At 53.2% G+C, this 18,662-nt stretch overlaps 2 protein-coding genes across 3 annotated transcripts; both read left to right on the plus strand.

Annotated features, from left to right (window-relative positions):
• On the plus strand, nucleotides 1-6,429 carry fam83c (family with sequence similarity 83 member C). Its single transcript, XM_077577594.1, has 5 exons — nucleotides 1-959; nucleotides 1,711-1,878; nucleotides 1,964-2,088; nucleotides 4,563-4,790; nucleotides 4,989-6,429. Exons 1-5 carry the CDS (start codon nucleotides 417-419, stop codon nucleotides 5,791-5,793), a joined length of 1,869 nt encoding a protein of 622 aa, XP_077433720.1. The 5' UTR covers nucleotides 1-416; the 3' UTR covers nucleotides 5,794-6,429.
• Nucleotides 6,430-7,058: 629 nt separating this feature from the next.
• On the plus strand, nucleotides 7,059-18,519 carry LOC144058926 (semaphorin-3D-like). Of its 2 annotated transcripts, XM_077577592.1 has the most exons (18): nucleotides 7,059-7,640; nucleotides 8,831-8,986; nucleotides 9,067-9,221; nucleotides 10,173-10,235; nucleotides 10,309-10,422; nucleotides 11,224-11,314; nucleotides 11,966-12,091; nucleotides 12,186-12,328; nucleotides 12,608-12,722; nucleotides 12,803-12,872; nucleotides 12,949-13,093; nucleotides 13,769-13,991; nucleotides 14,504-14,577; nucleotides 15,901-15,942; nucleotides 16,335-16,489; nucleotides 17,100-17,164; nucleotides 17,331-17,452; nucleotides 17,697-18,519. In XM_077577592.1, exons 2-18 carry the CDS (start codon nucleotides 8,866-8,868, stop codon nucleotides 18,024-18,026), a joined length of 2,154 nt encoding a protein of 717 aa, XP_077433718.1. In that variant the 5' UTR covers nucleotides 7,059-7,640; nucleotides 8,831-8,865; the 3' UTR covers nucleotides 18,027-18,519. The 2 variants fall into 2 exon arrangements, with proteins under 2 accessions (XP_077433718.1, XP_077433719.1); XM_077577593.1 differs by lacking the exons at nucleotides 10,173-10,235; nucleotides 10,309-10,422.
• The last annotated feature ends 143 nt before the right edge of the window (nucleotides 18,520-18,662 follow it).

Below are 18,662 nucleotides of genomic sequence, written 5' to 3' on the forward strand. Positions count from 1 at the left end.
TGGTGGCCTTACTCTGTGAAATGACGCTGTGCTCAACATTGGACTTTGGATTCTTGTCATCATGTGTGAGCATTATTTTCATTTCAAATGTCGTTTGACTTATATAACAATCTGCCTGATTTGGTGGGGGGACTTGTTTGGATTGAAGTGTGCTTCAACTTTGGAGCGACGCTTTTATTGTGAAAGTCCCCAACAGAACAGACGCGTTTGCCGCCAGCGGAAGTGAGGAGGGGAGAAGAGGCGGGGCGAGGGAGGTTGAGCGACAGCCAAGGTATCAACGACAGGTGATCCGGAACCTGGCGACCGGGAAGTTACTTGTCAGTCGTCGCGTCGCGTCGCGTCTCGCGTCTCCTCGTCGTCGTCTTTTCTCGGCCCCCACTCGGGGAGAAGTCGGATGAAAGTTTGCGCGGTCCGCCATGACTTCGTCGGAGACTCTCCGTCCGGCCCCCGCAGGCCGCAAGCCGCTCGGCAAGCTGGCGGCTCGCCTGGAGGAGTTGAAGAGTCCGTGGCGGCAAGTGTCGTCGCTGGAGCTCAGCCACAGCGAGGCCGCCCGCCTCGCCACCGACGCGCTGCTCGAGCACGGCGAGCAAGAGTACCGGCGCGTGCTCACCGAGGAGCGCGAGCTCAGCTTCCTGTCCGAAGCCGAGATCCGGTACATCGCGCAGCACCAGGACCCGGACCCGGACGGCGGCGGCGGAACCGGCCCGGCGGCGGCGGCGGCTCAGAGCGGACAGCAGCCCGACGCCGGCCAGAGTGAGGCCGGCGATGACGTCACGTCGGAGCTCACCTCCGGGACTTACTTCCCCACCATGACCGACGACGAGCCGCCGGTCCTGGAGCTCGGCTGGCCGGACGCCCCGCTCAGGTACGGGCCCTCGGAAACGCAGATCTACTTCCAGAGGGAGAAAACCGTCAACGTCAAAGACCGAATACGCTCGCTCATCAACAAGGCCAAGAAGGTACGCGCACGCGCCAAAGACATGCGTTTCAGCTTTCTCATTGTCTTCGCTGGCTTGTCGTGTTCTGGGTTGACACGTTTTGTGTCCATGTGCAGCACTTTGCGTGCAGCCCAAAAAAAAGTTGAGTGGAGGCAGACCGGGTGGGAGGAGCAACAAGTTGAAGCCTCGGGAAAGAGTTGATTCGAATACAGAAGGAAGTGTTAAAAGTGGCACCAAACTGCTGTTGAACTGCAAACCAGCATTAAGTGCAAGAAGTCATTTTGTGCGGAAATGGTTGACTTTTGAAGTTTGTCCTCCATCTCGTCCCAAATCTGCAGTCGGGCCTAAACTAAATTGCCGTGACCAACCGGCTGCCCGCTGGCCACCGTCCTCTCACTGGCCATACATTACAAACGTGTGTGTTTAAAATAGGGTTAGGGTTAAAATAGGGCATGTGAAGTTGGAGCTCCAGCTGGAAACCGTCATTGCGTCAGTTTTCCACTGACTTTTGCATTGCCATCCGTCGCGATTGAGCGTCATGTGCATTTTCTAGCGGACAATAAAAAAAATTAAAAAAAAGAATCACCCGATGCCATTCGTACGCTTGATGTGCATTCAGCACACGTTCCACTCGGACCAAATTGTCCCCACGACTTTGTCAAGGAGACTTTGGATTTGTTGGCTGCGGTGCCGTAAGACTTTTCCGCTCCGTGGACCTGATTGCCACCTGCCCGTGTGTGCGCGCGCGCGCGTGTGCGTGTGTGCGTTGCAGGTGATCGCGCTGGTCATGGACGAGTTCAGCGACGTGGATTTGCTGTGCGACCTGATGGAAGCGTCCAGCAAGCGCAAAGTTCCCGTCTACATCCTGCTGGACCACAAGAACCTTCAACTCTTCACCGACATGTGCTCGTCTCTGGACGTGCACGGCGTCAACATGAGCGTAAGCGGCTCCACGCGGGCGGGACCCGCTGACTTCCTGTCCCTCGTCTTCTCACCGCCGTCCTCTTCCTTCCTCCTTCCGGCAGAACATGCGCATCCGCAGCGTGTGCGGCGACACGTACTGCACGAAAGGCGGCAGGAAGTTCAGCGGGCGAGTCCTGGAAAAGTTCATGATCATCGACTGCGAGGAGGTCGTCGCCGGATCCTACAGGTCGCTTTGAAATCTTCTTGTCTGTGCTTGACGATATGCAAATGAGTTGTTGCCCTGGCCAATCGGTGTCCCTCGAACCCAACCTTGCACAACTGACGGACGTGCGATGAGCTTTCTGCCGCTCTTTGCGAAACCTCCGCAGCGCGTGCAGGTTTGCGTGCACATGCCTCGGGTCAAAAGAAGTCGAGGAAAGACAGCTTTTGTGTGTCTTTGGCATGTGCGGCGGCCATCTTTGCCCAAATTCCATCGTGCAGACGCCTTTCATCTTGTGCGAGAAATGACTTTCAAGTTAGGGCTGTGCAAAGAATCCAAATTCAATTTCAATGATTACATTCCACAATTACAAAATCAGCAAAATTGTAAAAAAAAATAAAATAAAAGAGGAAAAAGTTTATTAATACTCATTTTGAGTTTCACCTTTTTTTCTCATTTTTGTTTCATCCAAAAGCAACTCGCATCATTTTCTTTGTCATTTAAATGAAATAAATGTGATCGTCCGAATGGCCATTTCAGTAATTACCAAAATAATGATGAAGAATATTTTCTTGCTAATCTCGCATCCCTCGTTCAAGTCGCCGGTTGAAATAATTCAGCCCAGTGGAGCTCGGCGGCCATCTTATGTGAATGTGAACAGCGCATGTCGGCAGGAAAGACGGCACAAAATGGCTTTTGAATTCCCGCACGGCTCAACGAGTAAGAAGCGTGAATTCCGCTTGTCTGCCCACTTCCTGTTGACGGAAGGATTTGCGGCGTTCGCCAGGCGTGACTGCGCGAGCGCCCGCTGGAATGAAGGGCGAGGCTCCGCCTCCCCGAGGAATTTCAAGCTTGCTCGCCGGGCGTGTCGGCCAATCAATCGCACGCCTCGGTGGACTTTTCACCTCATAATTGATCGGCGCCGATTCAGGATCCGATTGGTCTGCGGTGACGCAATCCAAAGTGTTGACAGTTGCTGCAAAAGTTCTGCTAGATGCTGAAAATGGCATCAAATCCGATCTCAAGCAGGAAATCCTGGAAATCTTCTCCTTTTCAATTTCCTGCTGCTGAAAATCATGACGCACTTTTAGCCAATCGAGGTTGTTCCGTCTTTCCTCGATTAGCATAAGATGGACTTCGTGGCGCTAAAGAAGGAGCCGAACCCAAAGCGGAAATTCTGGCTTTACCGGTGGAGCCGCGTTCCTGCTTTGGCGTGCAGTCACGAAGGAGAGAAGCAAGCGGCCCCAATGAGCTTCCTGCGCGTGTTTACTCATCCGGGAGCGGCGGCGGCGGCTCCGCCTCCTCCTGCTGGAGGCGGCTCGGGCATGCGGTTAGGACGCCTCGCACCCCCTTCCGGCCACGAGGCCCCGGGGACACGTCCAACACACGACTGTGTCCCGGCGGCACCAAGTTCAGTTCCCCACAAGCGCTAGCATGCTAACGCTGGCCGGCACCGTCTGACCCCCCCCAAATGCGTTGTCGCACTCCGCGTCCCGTCCGTCCATCCGTCTTCTTCCGCTTATCCGGGGTTGGGTCGCGGGGGCAGCACCTTTAGCAGGGAAGCCCAGCCTTCCCTCTCCCCAGCCACTTCAGCCAGCTCCTCCGAGCTCCGCGTCCCGTGCTCGCTCAAAATCCTTTGCTGGGCCCAAAAGAGGATCCAGTGTCCATTTTGTTTGCCTTGTCCGGGTGTCCATTTTGTTTGCCTTGCCGCCAGCGAAACAAGTCGCAAGAATTTGGAGCACCGGCAAAATAGTACTCAATCCGGTTGCTCGACATTTGGAGGGACGGAATCCGGCACACTCCGCGCTCGCTAACCACGAGAACACGCTAAGCGTGCACTCGTCGCTGTTTGTGTACAATGCGATACATTCATCAAATGTTGCTTTATTTTTATAACCACAAAAGCAGGAAACTTTGTACCCTTCAAGGTGTTTCTTTAGTATGATGAGTACGCGTCGATGTTAAGGTTGCGTGCATTCGTATGGACGGCTTTGATATCGGCCAGCGTATTGAACAAGGCTTTTTTATTTTATTTTTTTGTCAGTGACTCTTTCACAAATGTTAGGAGGAGAGGACATCTTGTCTGGGGAAAAAAGAAAACAAAAGCTGGTGCCAGCTAGTTAGCCCCAAGGACAACATGAGTTGCCCACCACTGTTGTAAAAATGAAATTGTTTGAAAATGGTGTACCCTTCTCAAATTTTTGATTTGAGATTTGATTTGATCTATAAAAAAAAAGAGAGAAAAAGTTGTTTTGAATGAAGCCCAGCATTTGGAAAACGGATTTTGCAGCTGTGAATGGAATGGCGCCATCCGGACACTTTTTGTGCCTTTGTTATCGCGGCGTCAGAATTGAATCCGAAGGGAAGCCATATTTGATTCACGCGTAGGATTTGGCGCTCCGATGACATCATCGTCACGGTCGTCCTTCTGTCAATTCTGGCCAAATCAATTTGTTGCCGTGAAATGTCAAAGTTGTATTTTGGGTTTGTCGCACCCGCAGCTTCACGTGGCTGTCGGCGCAGGTGCACAGCAACATGGTGATGCATTTCTCGGGTCGCATCACCGAGAGTTTCGACCGCGAGTTCCGCTGCTTGTACGCCGACTCGCAGATCATCGAGTGCTTCTACAACGCGGACGACGAGGCGCTGCCGTACTTCCCCATGTACCAGACGCCGCTGATGCCGACGGGCTTCGCGCCGCTCTTCAAGGCCGATTTGCTTTCCGAAAGGTACGCGCCGCCGCCGCCGCTGCCGCCGCGCCTTCAAGGGGACGTCATCACGGAGGTTCTCACGTTTGCCGCCCGCGACGTCGTGCGAATGATTGGCTGGCGAGCAACCGGATGTGAAAACGTCCCCTTGAAGGCGCGGCCGTGCGTGTGTTTGTGTTTGCGGCGACGCTAACGGCCCCTTGCGGTCCTGACCAACAGGCAGCGGCCCGGTTCCGACAACTCCAGCAGCCAGTCGGGCAGCAGCTTGTCCAGCGTGAAGGCGGCGCCCGGCCTGACCTCCAACCCCGTTTACAAGGTGACCCAAGGTCAGGACAAAGGCGAGCCGCCGGCCTCTCACCTCAGCCTGGAGCGCCGGCTCCAGAACCTGGCGGCGTCCTCCAATGGGGCCGCCAACCACAGCCCGCTGCTGGAGCGCCGCGCTCCACCTTACGGGCTGGAGCGGACCAAAGGCAACACGGCCGACATCATGCGAGCCCACCGGGCCGGCACCGTCTCCAAGTTCCAGACTCTGGGTCTGTACGAGCACAAAGTCAACCTGTTCCACGCCACGGCGCCGCCCCCCCGCCTGCACCGCAGCCGCACGCCGCCGCTGCTGGTGTCGGAAGCCAAACTGGGCGCCAAGCACCGCAGCTCGTCCAATCAGCTCCTCCACAAGTTGTCGGACTTCTTCCTGCCGCCGTCATCGGGCAAAGACCACTTGGCCAGGTCGGCCTCCCCTCACGGCACCGTGGCGTGGGGGGGGCCCGAGCTCTCGCAAAGTGAGCCCGAGAGCCTGCAGGCCCCCCCGCTCCCGCCACCCTTGCTGCTGGTCTCAAAGCAGGACCAGAATGTCACACAAGACAAAAGCGCCCGAGCCGAGCCAAGCGGCCAACCGGACCCGATCACCAGGCAGGACCAGAAGCGCATGACATTGGGCCACAGCAAGCTGGATCTGGTCAACCACTACAACAAGATGAAGACCAAGCAGGTTTACAGTCGCTTTGAGCTCAAGAGCTCCCAGTGACGTCCCGGCGCCGACGAGCGCCGCCGAGCGCCACCGGGCCGTGGCGCCGCTCGGCGTCCCCGACACACCAGAACGCCGGCAACTTGAAGCTGGGAGGAGACTTTACAAAGACAAACGTGCCTTCAATTCTTTTCACCAGCATTCCCTTGACTCTCCGATGGTGTCCGTTAGCAAGCGGGACCGGACCGGACCGGACCGGGTCACCAAACGGGACCTAAGCAGCAGAAAAGACCCGAGCGCCAGCCGGGACCACAAGCAGGTGACCTCCTAGGGCAAGACTCCTGGGGGGCCGCAGTCCCTCCTCCCACACAGACAGGTGATGCAAATGATCAGCACGATCCTCACCTGTGTGGGAGGAGGGAGACATCCAGGACCAGGGTTGTCCTCGGTCCTGCCAAAGAGTTGCTGTGCGAAAACGGCCACAACTTGATGGCGCCTCGTGTTTGGAATGCTAACGCTAATTAGCATGGATTTGTGGCGTGACAAATAAGAAATATTCACACACACACGAATGCTTTATGAAAACACGACTTAAAAGGCAACATTCCCCCCCCAGTCTGTGAAAAACGAGTTGCTGAAATGCAACTTTCTTCTGTCTGTGTTGTTTTGTTTTGAAATTGCAATTAGTTTTCGCTTCTTCTTTGTACTCGCTTGCTCATTTGATTCCTCGTCGTCCTTTTCAGTTGTATTTCAAGTTTCCAAGGAATTTTCCTTTCCTTGAAAGTCCTCGGATACAAAATATCCGAGGACTTTTTGTTTTGTCATTGAGTCATAAGCGGCCAAATCAGAAGACATTTTGGGGCAAATTCCTCCATCGGGCGTTTCTCCAAATGAAAACGCAAGAGGCTTGAATTTCACACGCATTTTTTATATTATATATTATATATATATATACATATTTAGCACTCGACAACAAGAATGAAAAGTGTTGAACCACGACGGGTTCAACACGCAGGGACGAACGAGCTGTGACGAAAGTTGCCGGGAGTTGAATAAATACTACGCTTTGAAATTAGTGAAGGATTTACATGTCAATCAAAATCAGCATGATTTTTCTTAAAGGTGTACGCACACAAAAAAAAAAGTTTTGACATATTTTTGCCGATAAACTGCTGTTTACAAACGCTGTCGTCATTTCCTGGTCATAATTTTAGTGCATGTTTGTTGAAAGCTTGAATTTGGGTCCAAAAATTTATGTTTGGCGCCATCTTCAGGTTAAACACTGACAACACAAATTTGGCTGTTTGCTTTTTGAGGTTTCCCACGTTCAACACAGCGAGCTCTGCAGGAGTCTAACCCTAATCATTGAATCAGGTGTGTTGGAGTAGAGAAACATCAAAAACATGCAGGAGTCAGGCCCTCGAGGACCGGACTCGGGACACCTGCGCTCTAAATTGTGGGCCAGTCTCTAGGGGTCAAATGTAGGAAAATAAGAGGCTGGCCCACCGGGCATCTGCCCTACCTGCCAGATGGCCAGTCCAGCCCTGGATGATTAGGAATCACGACGACGGAATCAGTCCCACGTACCCCACGTCCGACATTTGGAGGACGTTGAGGAAGCTTCATTCGTGCAGGTGCGCTGCACTCCAAGTCCAAACGGCTCATTTGTCAACGCCCCCGACACGCCCACCCGAACGGAAGCGAGGCAAACGCTGTCCCGGGATGGGCGCCACTTCATTTGGCGCCACTTCATTTGGCGCCACTTCATTTGGCCGCACGTGAGCAAGCGAATCCAGCCGGAGTGATTGGGAGAAGCGCGCTACGTGACGTCACGCGCCCGGGGACAGTCGAGCCACACACGCGTCTCTTCTCCAGTCTGTGACGTCAGGACGCCAACGCAACGGAGGGTGAGTCGTAACTCGCCATCCAAATTGGCGCAGTGACGTCACGTGTCGCCGGCTGCACGGTCACAAGCGAAGCTCGACTCAATTGCTTCTTGTTGCTCGGCTCGGTTGAAGGTTCGAGTCGTCCGACGACCCGTTCCACTTCTACTTGCGCGTGGGCACCTTCCTTAACGTTTCATGGAGTTTGTTTTTTCCATTTTTGACTTGCTGTCACTTTGGGTTTGGGCTCGCACCATTGTGGAACTCCATCGCAGTTTCCGTTGCGCGCGTGGGTGATAGTAAAACAAACCTCTGTGTGTGTGTGTGCGCGCGCGCGCCTTTCCTGCAGTATTGTTGTATGTTTTTGGCGGCTATTCATCAAGCCAAGCCAAATGTGGAGCTCATTGTTCTAACCCTTCACACGCACATGACACGCTTGTGATTTACATCAGCGGATGAGCCATGAATTTCATTTGTCACAAATCAGGCAAACCACTTTTATTTCTATTGCGCTTTTCATGCACAAGTCACGTGTTTTGTGCTTTGTAAGGAAAGACGCAACCCTTCCAAGCGTCAACCAACACGGCAGTTTATTTTCATTTATAAGCAAAGAAGAGAAAGTAGGTAATAAAGTTTACTAAAAGAACAAACATTGACAATGTTCAAGCATTAGAAAACATTTGAAAAAATAATTCAAAGAAAAAGAAAACATGTTTAAAAGACTTGTTAAAAAAAAGAAGCAACGTTTTCAACCACGTCTCCAGTTTGTGGTGGCTGCGGACTGCAAACAAAACATTTTATTAGTATTTTCAATGATGACCTGAAACAACAAATGAAATGAAACAATCCGGCGTGATGGAGACTCGACGGAAGGCCTCGCGAACAACCGCCTTGACTCTTTGCGTCCGCCATTGCGACGATGTCATCAAGTTAGGTTTAGCCAACTTTGTCTTGATGTTGCCTTGCTTTTGCAAGTGTTACTTTGGACCATGGAAGTCCACAAGTCCGTCTGAATTTCATATTGGAAACCTCCCACATTCAAATGTGGTCCGTTTTTGTTTTTTTGGCATCTGGCAAATTGGAAGTGTTGGAAATGACTGGCTGTCTTTTTCCCGCGCTCCTGCAAGCTGACGATTTGGAATTGGCCCGATGTTAGCGACCTGTCAAAAATGTACACATATCAAGTTGAGCAGTAACTGAAGGTCATTTTCCAGTGACTCGGTCGGTCGGTCGCCATCTTTGCATCCGAATGGCGCCGTGGTCCCCTCACGCCGCCGTGCTGTGGCTCCTCCCGCTGGCCGCGATGACGTCGACGGGCGCTAAGACGCGCGGCGGCCGACACGAAGCCAGACTGAAGCTGTCGCATCAAGGTAGGAAACCGCGCCTTCAGTTTGTGCGCTCAAGCTGGTAGCCGGAAGTCGCAGGATTCACGTCGGGTTTTGCTTGACAGAACTGAAGAACGGTTCGGCGGTCTACTGGGGGGGCGGGACCGACGGCGGTTTCCAGGTGCTCCTCTTGGACAAAGATCGTGGCCGCCTATTGGTCGGAGGGAAGGATCACGTGCACATGCTGAGCTCGGACCGCGTGGACCTTCCTTGGAACACGGTCGGTCGTCACCTCGACACCATCTCAGGGACGTCTCGTTGTCACGCGCGCGCGCGCGCACGCTCGCTGACGATAGCACGAGCGGCGTATCGGTCAAGCTTAAGCAACACCTGCACTCGTGCCGCAGCGCTCGGCTGGCTGGCGACTCCGTGGAGACCTCGGACGGGTCCCGAGCCGATGTGGAGAATCCCAGACGGTCCAGAAAGTCCAAAGACCGCCGCAGTTTGGCAGAGAATCCCAGACGGTCCAGAAAGTCCAAAGACCGCCGCAGTTTGGTAGAGAATCCCAGACGGTCCAGAAAGTCCAAAGACCGCCGCAGTTTGGCAGCTCTGGGTTTGACTTTCTGGAGCCGGATTTTCCGCCTGTGGCTTCGTGACCGCTGAGGCGCCGACAAAAAAGCTCACCAAATTCCACACTTTGAAAGCTAAGAAGACAAAAGTCCTGTTTGATAATATTGTGTGTGCGGTCGTATTTTTCTCCGTCATGTGGCCTTGCCGGTGCTCGAATTTGGCCTTGCCGGCGCTCGAATTTGGCCTTAACGGCGCTCGATTTTGGCCTTGCCGGCGCTCGATTTTGGCCTTGCCGGCGCTCGATTTTGGCCTTTCCGGCGCTCGATTTTGGCCTTGCGCGCTCGATTTTGGCCTTTCCGGCGCTCGATTTTGGCCTTTCCGGCGCTCGATTTTGGCCTTGCCGGCGCTCGATTTTGGCCTTGCGCGCTCGATTTTGGCCTTTCCGGCGCTCGATTTTGGCCTTGCCAGCGCTCGAATTTGGCCTTGCCGGCGCTCGAATTTGGCCTTGCCGGCGCTCGATTTTGGCCTTTCCGGCGCTCGATTTTGGCCTTGCGCGCTCGATTTTGGCCTTTCCGGCGCTCGATTTTGGCCTTTCCGGCGCTCGATTTTGGCCTGGCCCGTTTGAAAAGTGAGTTTGTTGCCCACATGGCGCCCTCCGCAGGTTTCCTGGCCCGCCACCGACATTGCCGTGCAGCACTGCCTGATCATCGGCAAAAGTTTGCACGTAAGTCAGCATCTTCAAAGAGGAAAAAGTCCAAAACTTGCTGAGCTGGTCTTTTTTTTGTCCTTCCTTTCAGGACGACTGCGCCAACTTTGTGCGTCTGCTGCAAGCCGTCAACGCTACGCACGTTTACGCGTGCGGCACGGGCGCCTTCAGGCCGCAGTGCGCTTTCCTCCAAGTCGGACTCCAGGTGAGCTCGTCGTCTTTGCCGCCGCCGCCGGTTGGCGCTCCCACCGACGACGGGATGTTGCGATCGATCGAGTCGCCGCTCGAGGCGGTCAAAATCCAATCTGATATTTCGGGCTGCACAAAGTTTTGCACTTCAAAAAGGTCAAATGTCAAATCGTGTTGTCAGTGCTCAAAACGAAGCAGATGCGGGCTGCTAGCTTGACTTATGAGTTGAGTGAGCTGCAAGTTGGAATGCGGATGTTGTGGCGCTCAATCCCAAAGTCGCTGAACGTCACTTTTTGGCTGGCGACACCAAAAATGTCCATCAACTAATAATTGGAAAATCGGAAATGAAGGTGCGACGAAGGCTCCATCCCAATGGCGGCCGCCCCTCAGCGCTGGTCTCGTCCCGCAGCCCTCGAAGTGTAGGGGGGCGGGGTTTCAGACAATCGCTGCAGGTCACCAAGATGGACGCCAAGCTTCTTTGCTTCTCCCTGACTTCGGTCACGCTCACTCAGCAGCACGAGTGCAAGCAATGGCGACGCCGGGAAAGAACAACAAGCGTGCACGTGGCGAGCGCTTGTGAGGCCAAACCAAAGCCAGCGCGCGACTGGAGGCAGCCTTTCTTCCAAAGAGTTTTTGCGCCCGCGCCCGCGCCCGCGCCCGCGCCCGCGCCCGCGCCCGCGCCCGCGCCCGCGCCCGCGCCCGCGCCCGCGCCCGCGCCCGCGCCCGCGCCCGCGCCCGCGCCCGCGCCCGCGCCCGCGCCCGCGCCCGCGCCCGCGCCCGCGCCCGCCGCTAAATTGTCTTGACGTGTGTCCTGCAGGAGGTCTTCTCGCTGCTGCCTCACACCGTCACTGCCGGACTTGGAAAATGTCCTTACAGTCCCAAAGAACCTTTCACTGCTCAACTCAGCGGTACTGCCCGACACGCACACGCACGCACACGATCGCACACGCTGGTTTTTCTGTGGTTGCCGGCAGAATGTTTATGAAGAGATGAGATGACAAGCAATCCAGGTGAGTGGATGGATGCTGCTGTTCTGAATGTAGGACACCAATGAAGGCGAGTCTGGACCGGCCCGATTCAAGTCCGCTCGCTCTTCGTCAAGTCCCAAAGCATCAGAACGGCGGCGGCCGGAAAAGTCCAAGCGGCAACGAGAAGAAGCCAGAAAAAGTTTGGCGCGTGTGGAGCACCAAACCAAGACAAAAGCAAACGCTTACGACGCTTTTGCCTTGAGATGAAGGTTGGCTGTCGGTTCGGTTGAGCTTCTTATTCACAAAGTAGGTGACGAGTTCGTCCTGACTCGGCATCTTCCCAACCATCGGCACTCTGAGCTACTTGAAAGCAGTTGAGACCAAGACGGGATAAGTGAAGGAAGCATTTTGGACAGATTAGACCTTCTTCCGCATTGCGCCCAAAAGGTTGCGTAGTTTCTCCAACTTCCCAACAGTTGAAGTGACAAAGTGCGGACTTGTGCTGCTTCCTGGCGGCATCGTTAGCATTCAAGGCAAAAGGAGCGAGCGGACGACGATGGGTTCCGAAAGATTGTTGGCGTCTCTCCGCAGACGGCGACGTGTACGCCGGCACCTCGGCAGACTTGATGGGAACCAACGCCGCCATCTTGCGGACTTCCGTCGAGGCCGGCGGCCGCCACCTGCGCACGGAGGCGTACGACCACAACTGGCTGAACGGTGACGCCCGCCCGCCTTCCCACCCGCGCTCAACACGCTTGGTTACCGTGGAGACGGCGCGCATGTCCTCTGACTTGTTTGTCCGTCCCGTCAGTCCCGGAATTCGTGGCTTCCTTCGCTATGGCCGAAACGCACAACGCCGCCGACGACAAGATCTACTTCTTCTTCAGGGAGGTGGCGGTGGAGGCGGAGCCGTGGGACAAGAAGATCTACAGCCGCGTGGCTCGAGTCTGTAAGGTACGAGCGGCCTTTGCTAGCACTTGCGCAAAGCGCGTCAACAAAAAGGCAAGCTAACGGAAAGCTAACGGCACGTGCCGGCAAAATTGGCCTCCTGACATGGCGGCGCCAACATCGGCCAATCAGCAATGCTGATCAGGACCTCGTTGGCTGCCAGTCCTTCAGCATGGGCACAGATGGCAGTGGGAGGGGGTGGGGGGCGGGGCAAGGAGCCCCCCCTTCCTCCCCCCACATTGACCCTTTTGAACACTTTTGCCACTTCCTGCCTGCTGGGTGAAGAACGACATGGGAGGGAGGCGGAGCCTGATCAATCGCTGGACGACCTTCCTGAAGGCCCGCCTTGTGTGTTCGGTCCCCGGGCCGTTTGGCGTCAACACGCACTTTGACCATCTGGGTAAGTCCGCTCGCGTGCTCGCTGGCGTCCGTGATCGGCCCAGCTGGCAAGATTTGACTTTTTTGCTTTTCTTGCTCCAGAGGACGTCTTTGTCTTGGAGACTAAAGACCCTCAGAACCCCGTCATCTACGGCCTGTTTCGGACCTCCAGGTGAGCCTCACCTTCCTCACTTTAGAAAAAGAACTGGCCAGTAACGGCTCCGGCCCCGCGCGCGTCCGTCCGTCAGCTCGCTGTTGGCAGGCTCTGCCGTGTGCGCCTTCAACATGGCCGCCGTTCGCGCGTCCTTCAACGGGCCCTTCGCCCATCGGGACGGCCCCGACCATCGCTGGGTGGAGTTCAAAGGTCGTGTGCCCTACCCCAGACCTGGCGCCGTGAGTTCATTTCCACACTTTTACTCTATTGACCCCGAGGCCCACAAAATGCTAGGGGTCGAAGGTCAATACGGCAGTGCACGTCTCTTGCTCTTGTCAAAAGCTCTCGGAGGTTCCGTCCCAAGCGAGCCGTCACTTGGCGCGCCGCTTTGCTTACCTTGCTCCAAGGCAAAATCTGCCCATCTCCTGTCTTCTCCTCCTTCTCATTTGCTAACTGCCGTCCAAGCAGGCGGGAGCCGCACTTTGATGGTTTGATCATCTGCTTGCAACTTCTCGTTTTGGGCGTGCGTGCGTGCGTGCGTGCGTGCGTGTGTTGCTGCCATGTCAGTCATGCTTCACTTTTCCAATCTGAACCAGACAAAAGTTTTCCGGATGCTGACACCCCCCCCCCCTTTTTTTTCTTTGACATGTTTCAATTTGCATTTTGTTGTGTTTTGTGAGGTTAGCAGAAAAAGTTCAAAAGTTGTTTTTGGTGCCAAGTAGTTCTAAATGGAGCAAATAAAGGATTTCATATACATTTTGTTTTATAAAATGACCGTTTTCCCCCCCAATGAATTTATCTTTGCTTCTGAACCAGAAATCATCCAAATTGTTGCTTGCATAAAAAAAAGAAAGGAAGTGGAACTATTTTCTGTCTTGTACGGCAATGTCGGTGGTGTGAGCGAGCGCCGGCAGTGTCCCAGCAGGACCAACGACGACGTGCACGAGTCCACCGAGGATTTCCCGGACCAGGTGGTGGCCTTCATGCGGCGCCATCAACTGATGCGGCGAGCCGTCCTGCCGCTGGCCGGCCGAGCCGTCTTCACGCGCGTGGACGCGTCCTCGCTGCTGACCCGTCTGCTGGTGGACCGAGTGGACGGCGAGGGCCCGAGCGTCGACGTCTTATTCCTGGGGACGGGTCAGTACCGCCTTTCCAATTTTGCCTTTGGACTTTGCGTCTTTCCGCCAGTGAGCTGATGAGTGGCTCGACTCGGGTGTGGGATCGAGCGTCTGGCCCCGTCGATGCGAGCGGGAAAGGCCTTTGCGTCATTTAGGCGCTGTGCCTTTGAGGGGCGTGGCCTAGCCAGTGACATCAGGAGGCCAGCGGTGTCATTTTGCTTCCCATTGTTCCAAATGCGCGTGTGGCTCTCTCCTTGCCCACGTGCCGGGCCATCGCACCGTCGGCCGGCCGTCACTGTTCGCGATTTTGCTGGAGCGAGCCAGCGACGGCGGGAAATTGGACAAGACCATTCGATGACTCGATCCTCAGTCAATCAGTCGCATTCTGGACTGCATTCCAAATATCTTCATGCTAACACACACGTGTTTTTCACGGAATTGCTGCAAGTGTCGCACGTCGAAATCCATGTCAGTCGGCCGACGCAACTTTCTGTCTTTTTGCCTTCATTTGTTTGTTTGCGTGTCCCGCAGATGACGGCAAGGTTCTGAAGGTCGTGACCTCGCAGACGCAGGATTCGGTTCTAGAAGAGCTCCACGTCTTCCAGGTGACTTTGCACACATCAAGGAAAAGGTCCGACTGTGATTTTGAGCTTTTGTTGTGGTGTGCGTTTTTGTCGTCGCGCCAACGCCGAGCAAAAGTTTGACGGCGAATCCAGTCGTCCATCTTGTTTCGGCGGCGGCGCGCGTTCACGCTGCTCGCCGGAAGCCAGTCAGTCGCTTGCCGAAAGTTCCCACCCGGTGTGCAACTTTCCCGACAAAGCAGCACCACCAAGCAGGAAACAGGAAACAGACGACGCTTGAAAACAGGAAGTGGAAGGACCGTGTCTTTGTCTCAGCACAACCCAAATATAGCTCAAAATGTTGTGTGCGTTTGTCACCGCTTCCCGTTTGTAAATATTAAGCTTTTGGACCAATCAGCGAGTTTGGAAAAAAGAAAAAGGAAAGAGAACCGATTGGGTGTAATATATCCATTGAAGCAAGTTTGATATTTACTGTACAGTCAAGGGCAGCCATTTAATGGTTCGGAACTGGCCCAGCCCACCAAGAGCATTAAAAAAAAGCCACTAATAATTGGCGCCAATTGGATGAACCCCAAAAATTCTTCCTAAAAACATTGAATATACATAACATGTTATGTCTTATTTCGCGGAGCGATTAATGGTGCCATTGATTGATCGGGCACATCAAGACATTTCTGACGATCAGCCATTTAGCATAAAATGTCAAATATCGGCGACCCCGATCCAACCAATCAATTGCTGTCAAGTCTGATCAATAATCCCTTCTGCTTGTGAGTCGTTGAAGGTGTTTGCGAGTTGGCGGGTGTGCATGTTTTATTTTGCGTGTGCTGTTTTCAAGATCTACACACGCGCACGCACGTCCCACACGTGTAAATGAATGCCAGACCCCCCCCCCCCCCCCCCGTTTGAAAAAGTGCTTTCATCTGATCTGTCGATTTGATGCAAGTTGTAACAATGCGTGGTGTACAACAGGAGTGGAGAGGGGGGGGGGCGTTTTATTTTATATCACAGCCATTTATAGAGAGAGTTCTGACTTCTATGCCTGCTACGCGTGACTAGATCGTTGTTCGCCGTTAACGGCGATCCAACTCATGCGAGTTCAAACAAACAAAAACGACACTAAGTGCTCGTTGTACGCTGCTTCTCAAATATCTTCACGTTTTTCATTCGCGTTGACTATCTGGCGTGATCTGTTGTCTTGTGTGTAATGCGGATGTCGCAAGTTCAGTAACTGGAAAGAGAGGAAGCGCGCGATAGTTTCCGCCGGAAGTCCCGCCTTCTCCGTGGCTTGTACAACCCCATTGGATGAATTCCTTTAAAAGTCAACAAACATGTTTGCTTCTGCAGAGTGGAGTCGCCGTCCGCCAGATGAAAATCTCCAGCAAGAAAGTAAGTTTTGCACATGTCGAACGATGTCATCAATTGTAAAAAGCACAATTTCAATCGCATAACGGATTATTAAGAAGGACAAATAATAGAAAAAATGAACACGTTATTCCTCATAAATAATGATGGGGAAAAACAATGAATATTGCAATAAAAATGAGAGAATCGTTTTATTGTTCAAATGAACTATTGGACAAACAAGGTATTTTTCTTTTGGACCTGATGGATGATGTCCAATTGAAGGAGCGCTTTCCAAAATGGAACATGGCCCCAAAAAGTTTGGGTGTTTTTAACTTTATTAAACAAAAAGTTTGCGTTGAAGAACGACCGAGTTGCTGACGTGTAATTTGCGGGAGGCGGGCCAATCATGAAGATGCTTTTGTTTGCCGCCGCAGCAACAGCTGTACGTGTCCAGCGAAGGGGGCGTGGCCCAGCTGTCCCTCCACAGGTGCCACCTTTACGCCGACTGCAGCCAGTGCCGTTTGTCCGGAGATCCCTACTGCGCCTGGGACGGACAGACGTGCTCGCCATACTTTACCTCCGGCCGCAGGTACGTGCCCGCTGGGCCGAGGGGGGGCGCTGTTCTCCGCACGCCATTTTGTAGTCAAAGTAGGTGTGAAGGAGGTCTGCATGGGCCGGACGTCGCTTTTATACTTCAAAACTGTTCCTCGGTGCCATTGGCGACCCCCCCCCCCCCCAAAGTGTGCCTTCCCTCCCTCTTTCCCTCACTGACGTGCACTGAAACACATCTTCCAACAAAGTCCCCCGCCTTTTCCTGCCTGCAGCCAACATACACATTGCAAAAACGTTTTAATCTAAGCAAAGAATTGATACAATGGAAGAATGAATGACAAAAGACCTGCTTGAGAGACCATTAGGGCCTTTTTAGTGTGTGTCATAAAAGTGAAACACATGCTGAAAACATTGTAAGTTTTTTCCACTTTATTTTTGTTTTAATACTTTTCGATGCTCTTTTGCATGAGATGAGATTCTTGTACTTTTTTGTTCCCAATTTAAAAACGTTTTATCTTTCCAAGACTTCTTCCATTCAAGCTTCATACTTTCCTTGATGAATAATCAGCAGACCACCTGTGTGTGTGTGTGTGTGTGTGTGTGTGTTTGTGTGTGTGTGCTTGCGTGCGCGTGCGCGTGCGCGACAGGAGTACACGGGGGCAGGACCCGGCGTACGACGAGAACTGGCGTCGTTGTCCAATCACAGATGATTGTAAGTCATCAACATTTGACTGATGGAAGATTGTTAAGTATTATTAGGATTCATATATATATATATATATATATATATATATATTTATATATATATTTTTTTGTGTGTGGTAACGCTGCAGTATGACGTGCTGGTCTTAAATCCGACTGACGTGTTTGTGTTTGAGTTTTGGGTGACGTGAAAGTGACGTACGGCGTGGAAGGAAACGCGTCCTTCCTGGTGTGCTTCCCTCACTCGCCACAGGCAGCGCTCTCGTGGACGCTGCAGCCGAGCAAAGGACGCCATCTTGTGAGTTCAGCACAACAGGACACATTTCGCACTTTTGCATCATTTCTTTGCTCACCTTTCGGCTCGGAGAATAAAATGAGGGCTGAAAGCATTCATCCAATAATGCTTCCATGACCGCAAAAGCCGAAGTTAAAGACCAAAAGGCCTAATTCCCAACACATTCCAAGAGCACAAAAAAGGCTATATAGTGCATGTCTTTTTTTTCTTTTTTTTTTTTTTAAAGAAGGCTTTCTTTTCCCCTCAGCTTCCTGTTAGCGAGGACGAGCGACTTGAGCACACCGAGCGCGGTTTGCTGCTGCGGCGCCTCCAGCTGGCCGACGATGGCACCTACACCTGCAGCAGCGCCCGAGGACGAGACGTCCGCATTGTCGGCCGCTTCCGCCTCCATGTCATCCCCGCGAGCGCTCTCCGTCCCGGCCCCGCGCCGACCTGGCCGGCCGGCGCCAAGGAGCGGAAGTCGGCGGAGCGCTACTGCGAGCAACTGCGCTTCCGAGAGAAGCGGCGGCAGCACAAACTTTTCTCCTTCAAACCGAAACACGAAGGCAGCAAAGGTCGAGTCAGGAGGAACCAATAACCTCACGCCACCATCTGAGACCACGCCCAGTCGTGATTTCAGATCGCAGGTCGAGGACCACATGAGGGCTCGGGTTCCTAAGATAACACTAAAAATCGCTCGGCATGCAGTCAAGTGATCATTTGAAATGTTTTGGGAATTTGTAGAGATTTGTACAAATCAAATCTTGCATGTTGATATTGAGCTGATTTCTGCAATGTTAAATCATTTCACTTGCACAGAAAAAGTCCCAGACGATAGTAAAAAGAAAAAGAAAAAATAATCCTGTCCCGTCCGCTCCTGGTGAAAACGACACCCGTTCTGTCGCACCATCACTGCTTCAAGAAATTCAGCACAAGCACCCTTGTCTTGTGGGTTGTGTCATTTTTGTGTGTGTACGCTGATGAAAAGAAAAATGCAAATGTCTGCACACCTGGCCCAGCCCCCACTGCACAATTGTGCTCTGGTGAATGTTCTGTCCCAATCTCTTGATTAAAGGTCAAGTTGACTCCCATCCTCCTCAAAAAGTGTCCTTCTTCCTAGTGTGAAATTGGCAACCCTTCACGGGGATCAGGTCCGCTGACACTTTCTACGCCTTCTGCTCTGCTTATTCTCACACCTGCCACTCATTACTTGCAGGGAGCTTCTCATGTCTTC

Source organism: Vanacampus margaritifer, chromosome 10, assembly GCF_051991255.1.
Source record: "Vanacampus margaritifer isolate UIUO_Vmar chromosome 10, RoL_Vmar_1.0, whole genome shotgun sequence".
Classification (NCBI taxonomy): domain Eukaryota; kingdom Metazoa; phylum Chordata; class Actinopteri; order Syngnathiformes; family Syngnathidae; genus Vanacampus; species Vanacampus margaritifer.

What these genes read in the sequence shown, in the direction of transcription:
- fam83c (XM_077577594.1), top strand. Translation starts at nt 417, where the DNA reads ATGACTTCGTCGGAGACTCTCCGTCCGGCCCCCGCAGGCCGCAAGCCG. An exon ending in TGCACGGCGTCAACATGAGC is followed by an intron (nt 1,879 to 1,963) that starts GTAAGCGGCTCC and finishes TCCTTCCGGCAG; the next exon opens with AACATGCGCATCCGCAGCGT. An exon ending in GCCGATTTGCTTTCCGAAAG is followed by an intron (nt 4,791 to 4,988) that starts GTACGCGCCGCC and finishes CCTGACCAACAG; the next exon opens with GCAGCGGCCCGGTTCCGACA.
- LOC144058926 (XM_077577592.1), top strand. Translation starts at nt 8,866, where the DNA reads ATGGCGCCGTGGTCCCCTCACGCCGCCGTGCTGTGGCTCCTCCCGCTG. An exon ending in ACTGAAGCTGTCGCATCAAG is followed by an intron (nt 8,987 to 9,066) that starts GTAGGAAACCGC and finishes TTTGCTTGACAG; the next exon opens with AACTGAAGAACGGTTCGGCG. An exon ending in CCTACCCCAGACCTGGCGCC is followed by an intron (nt 13,094 to 13,768) that starts GTGAGTTCATTT and finishes GAGCGCCGGCAG; the next exon opens with TGTCCCAGCAGGACCAACGA.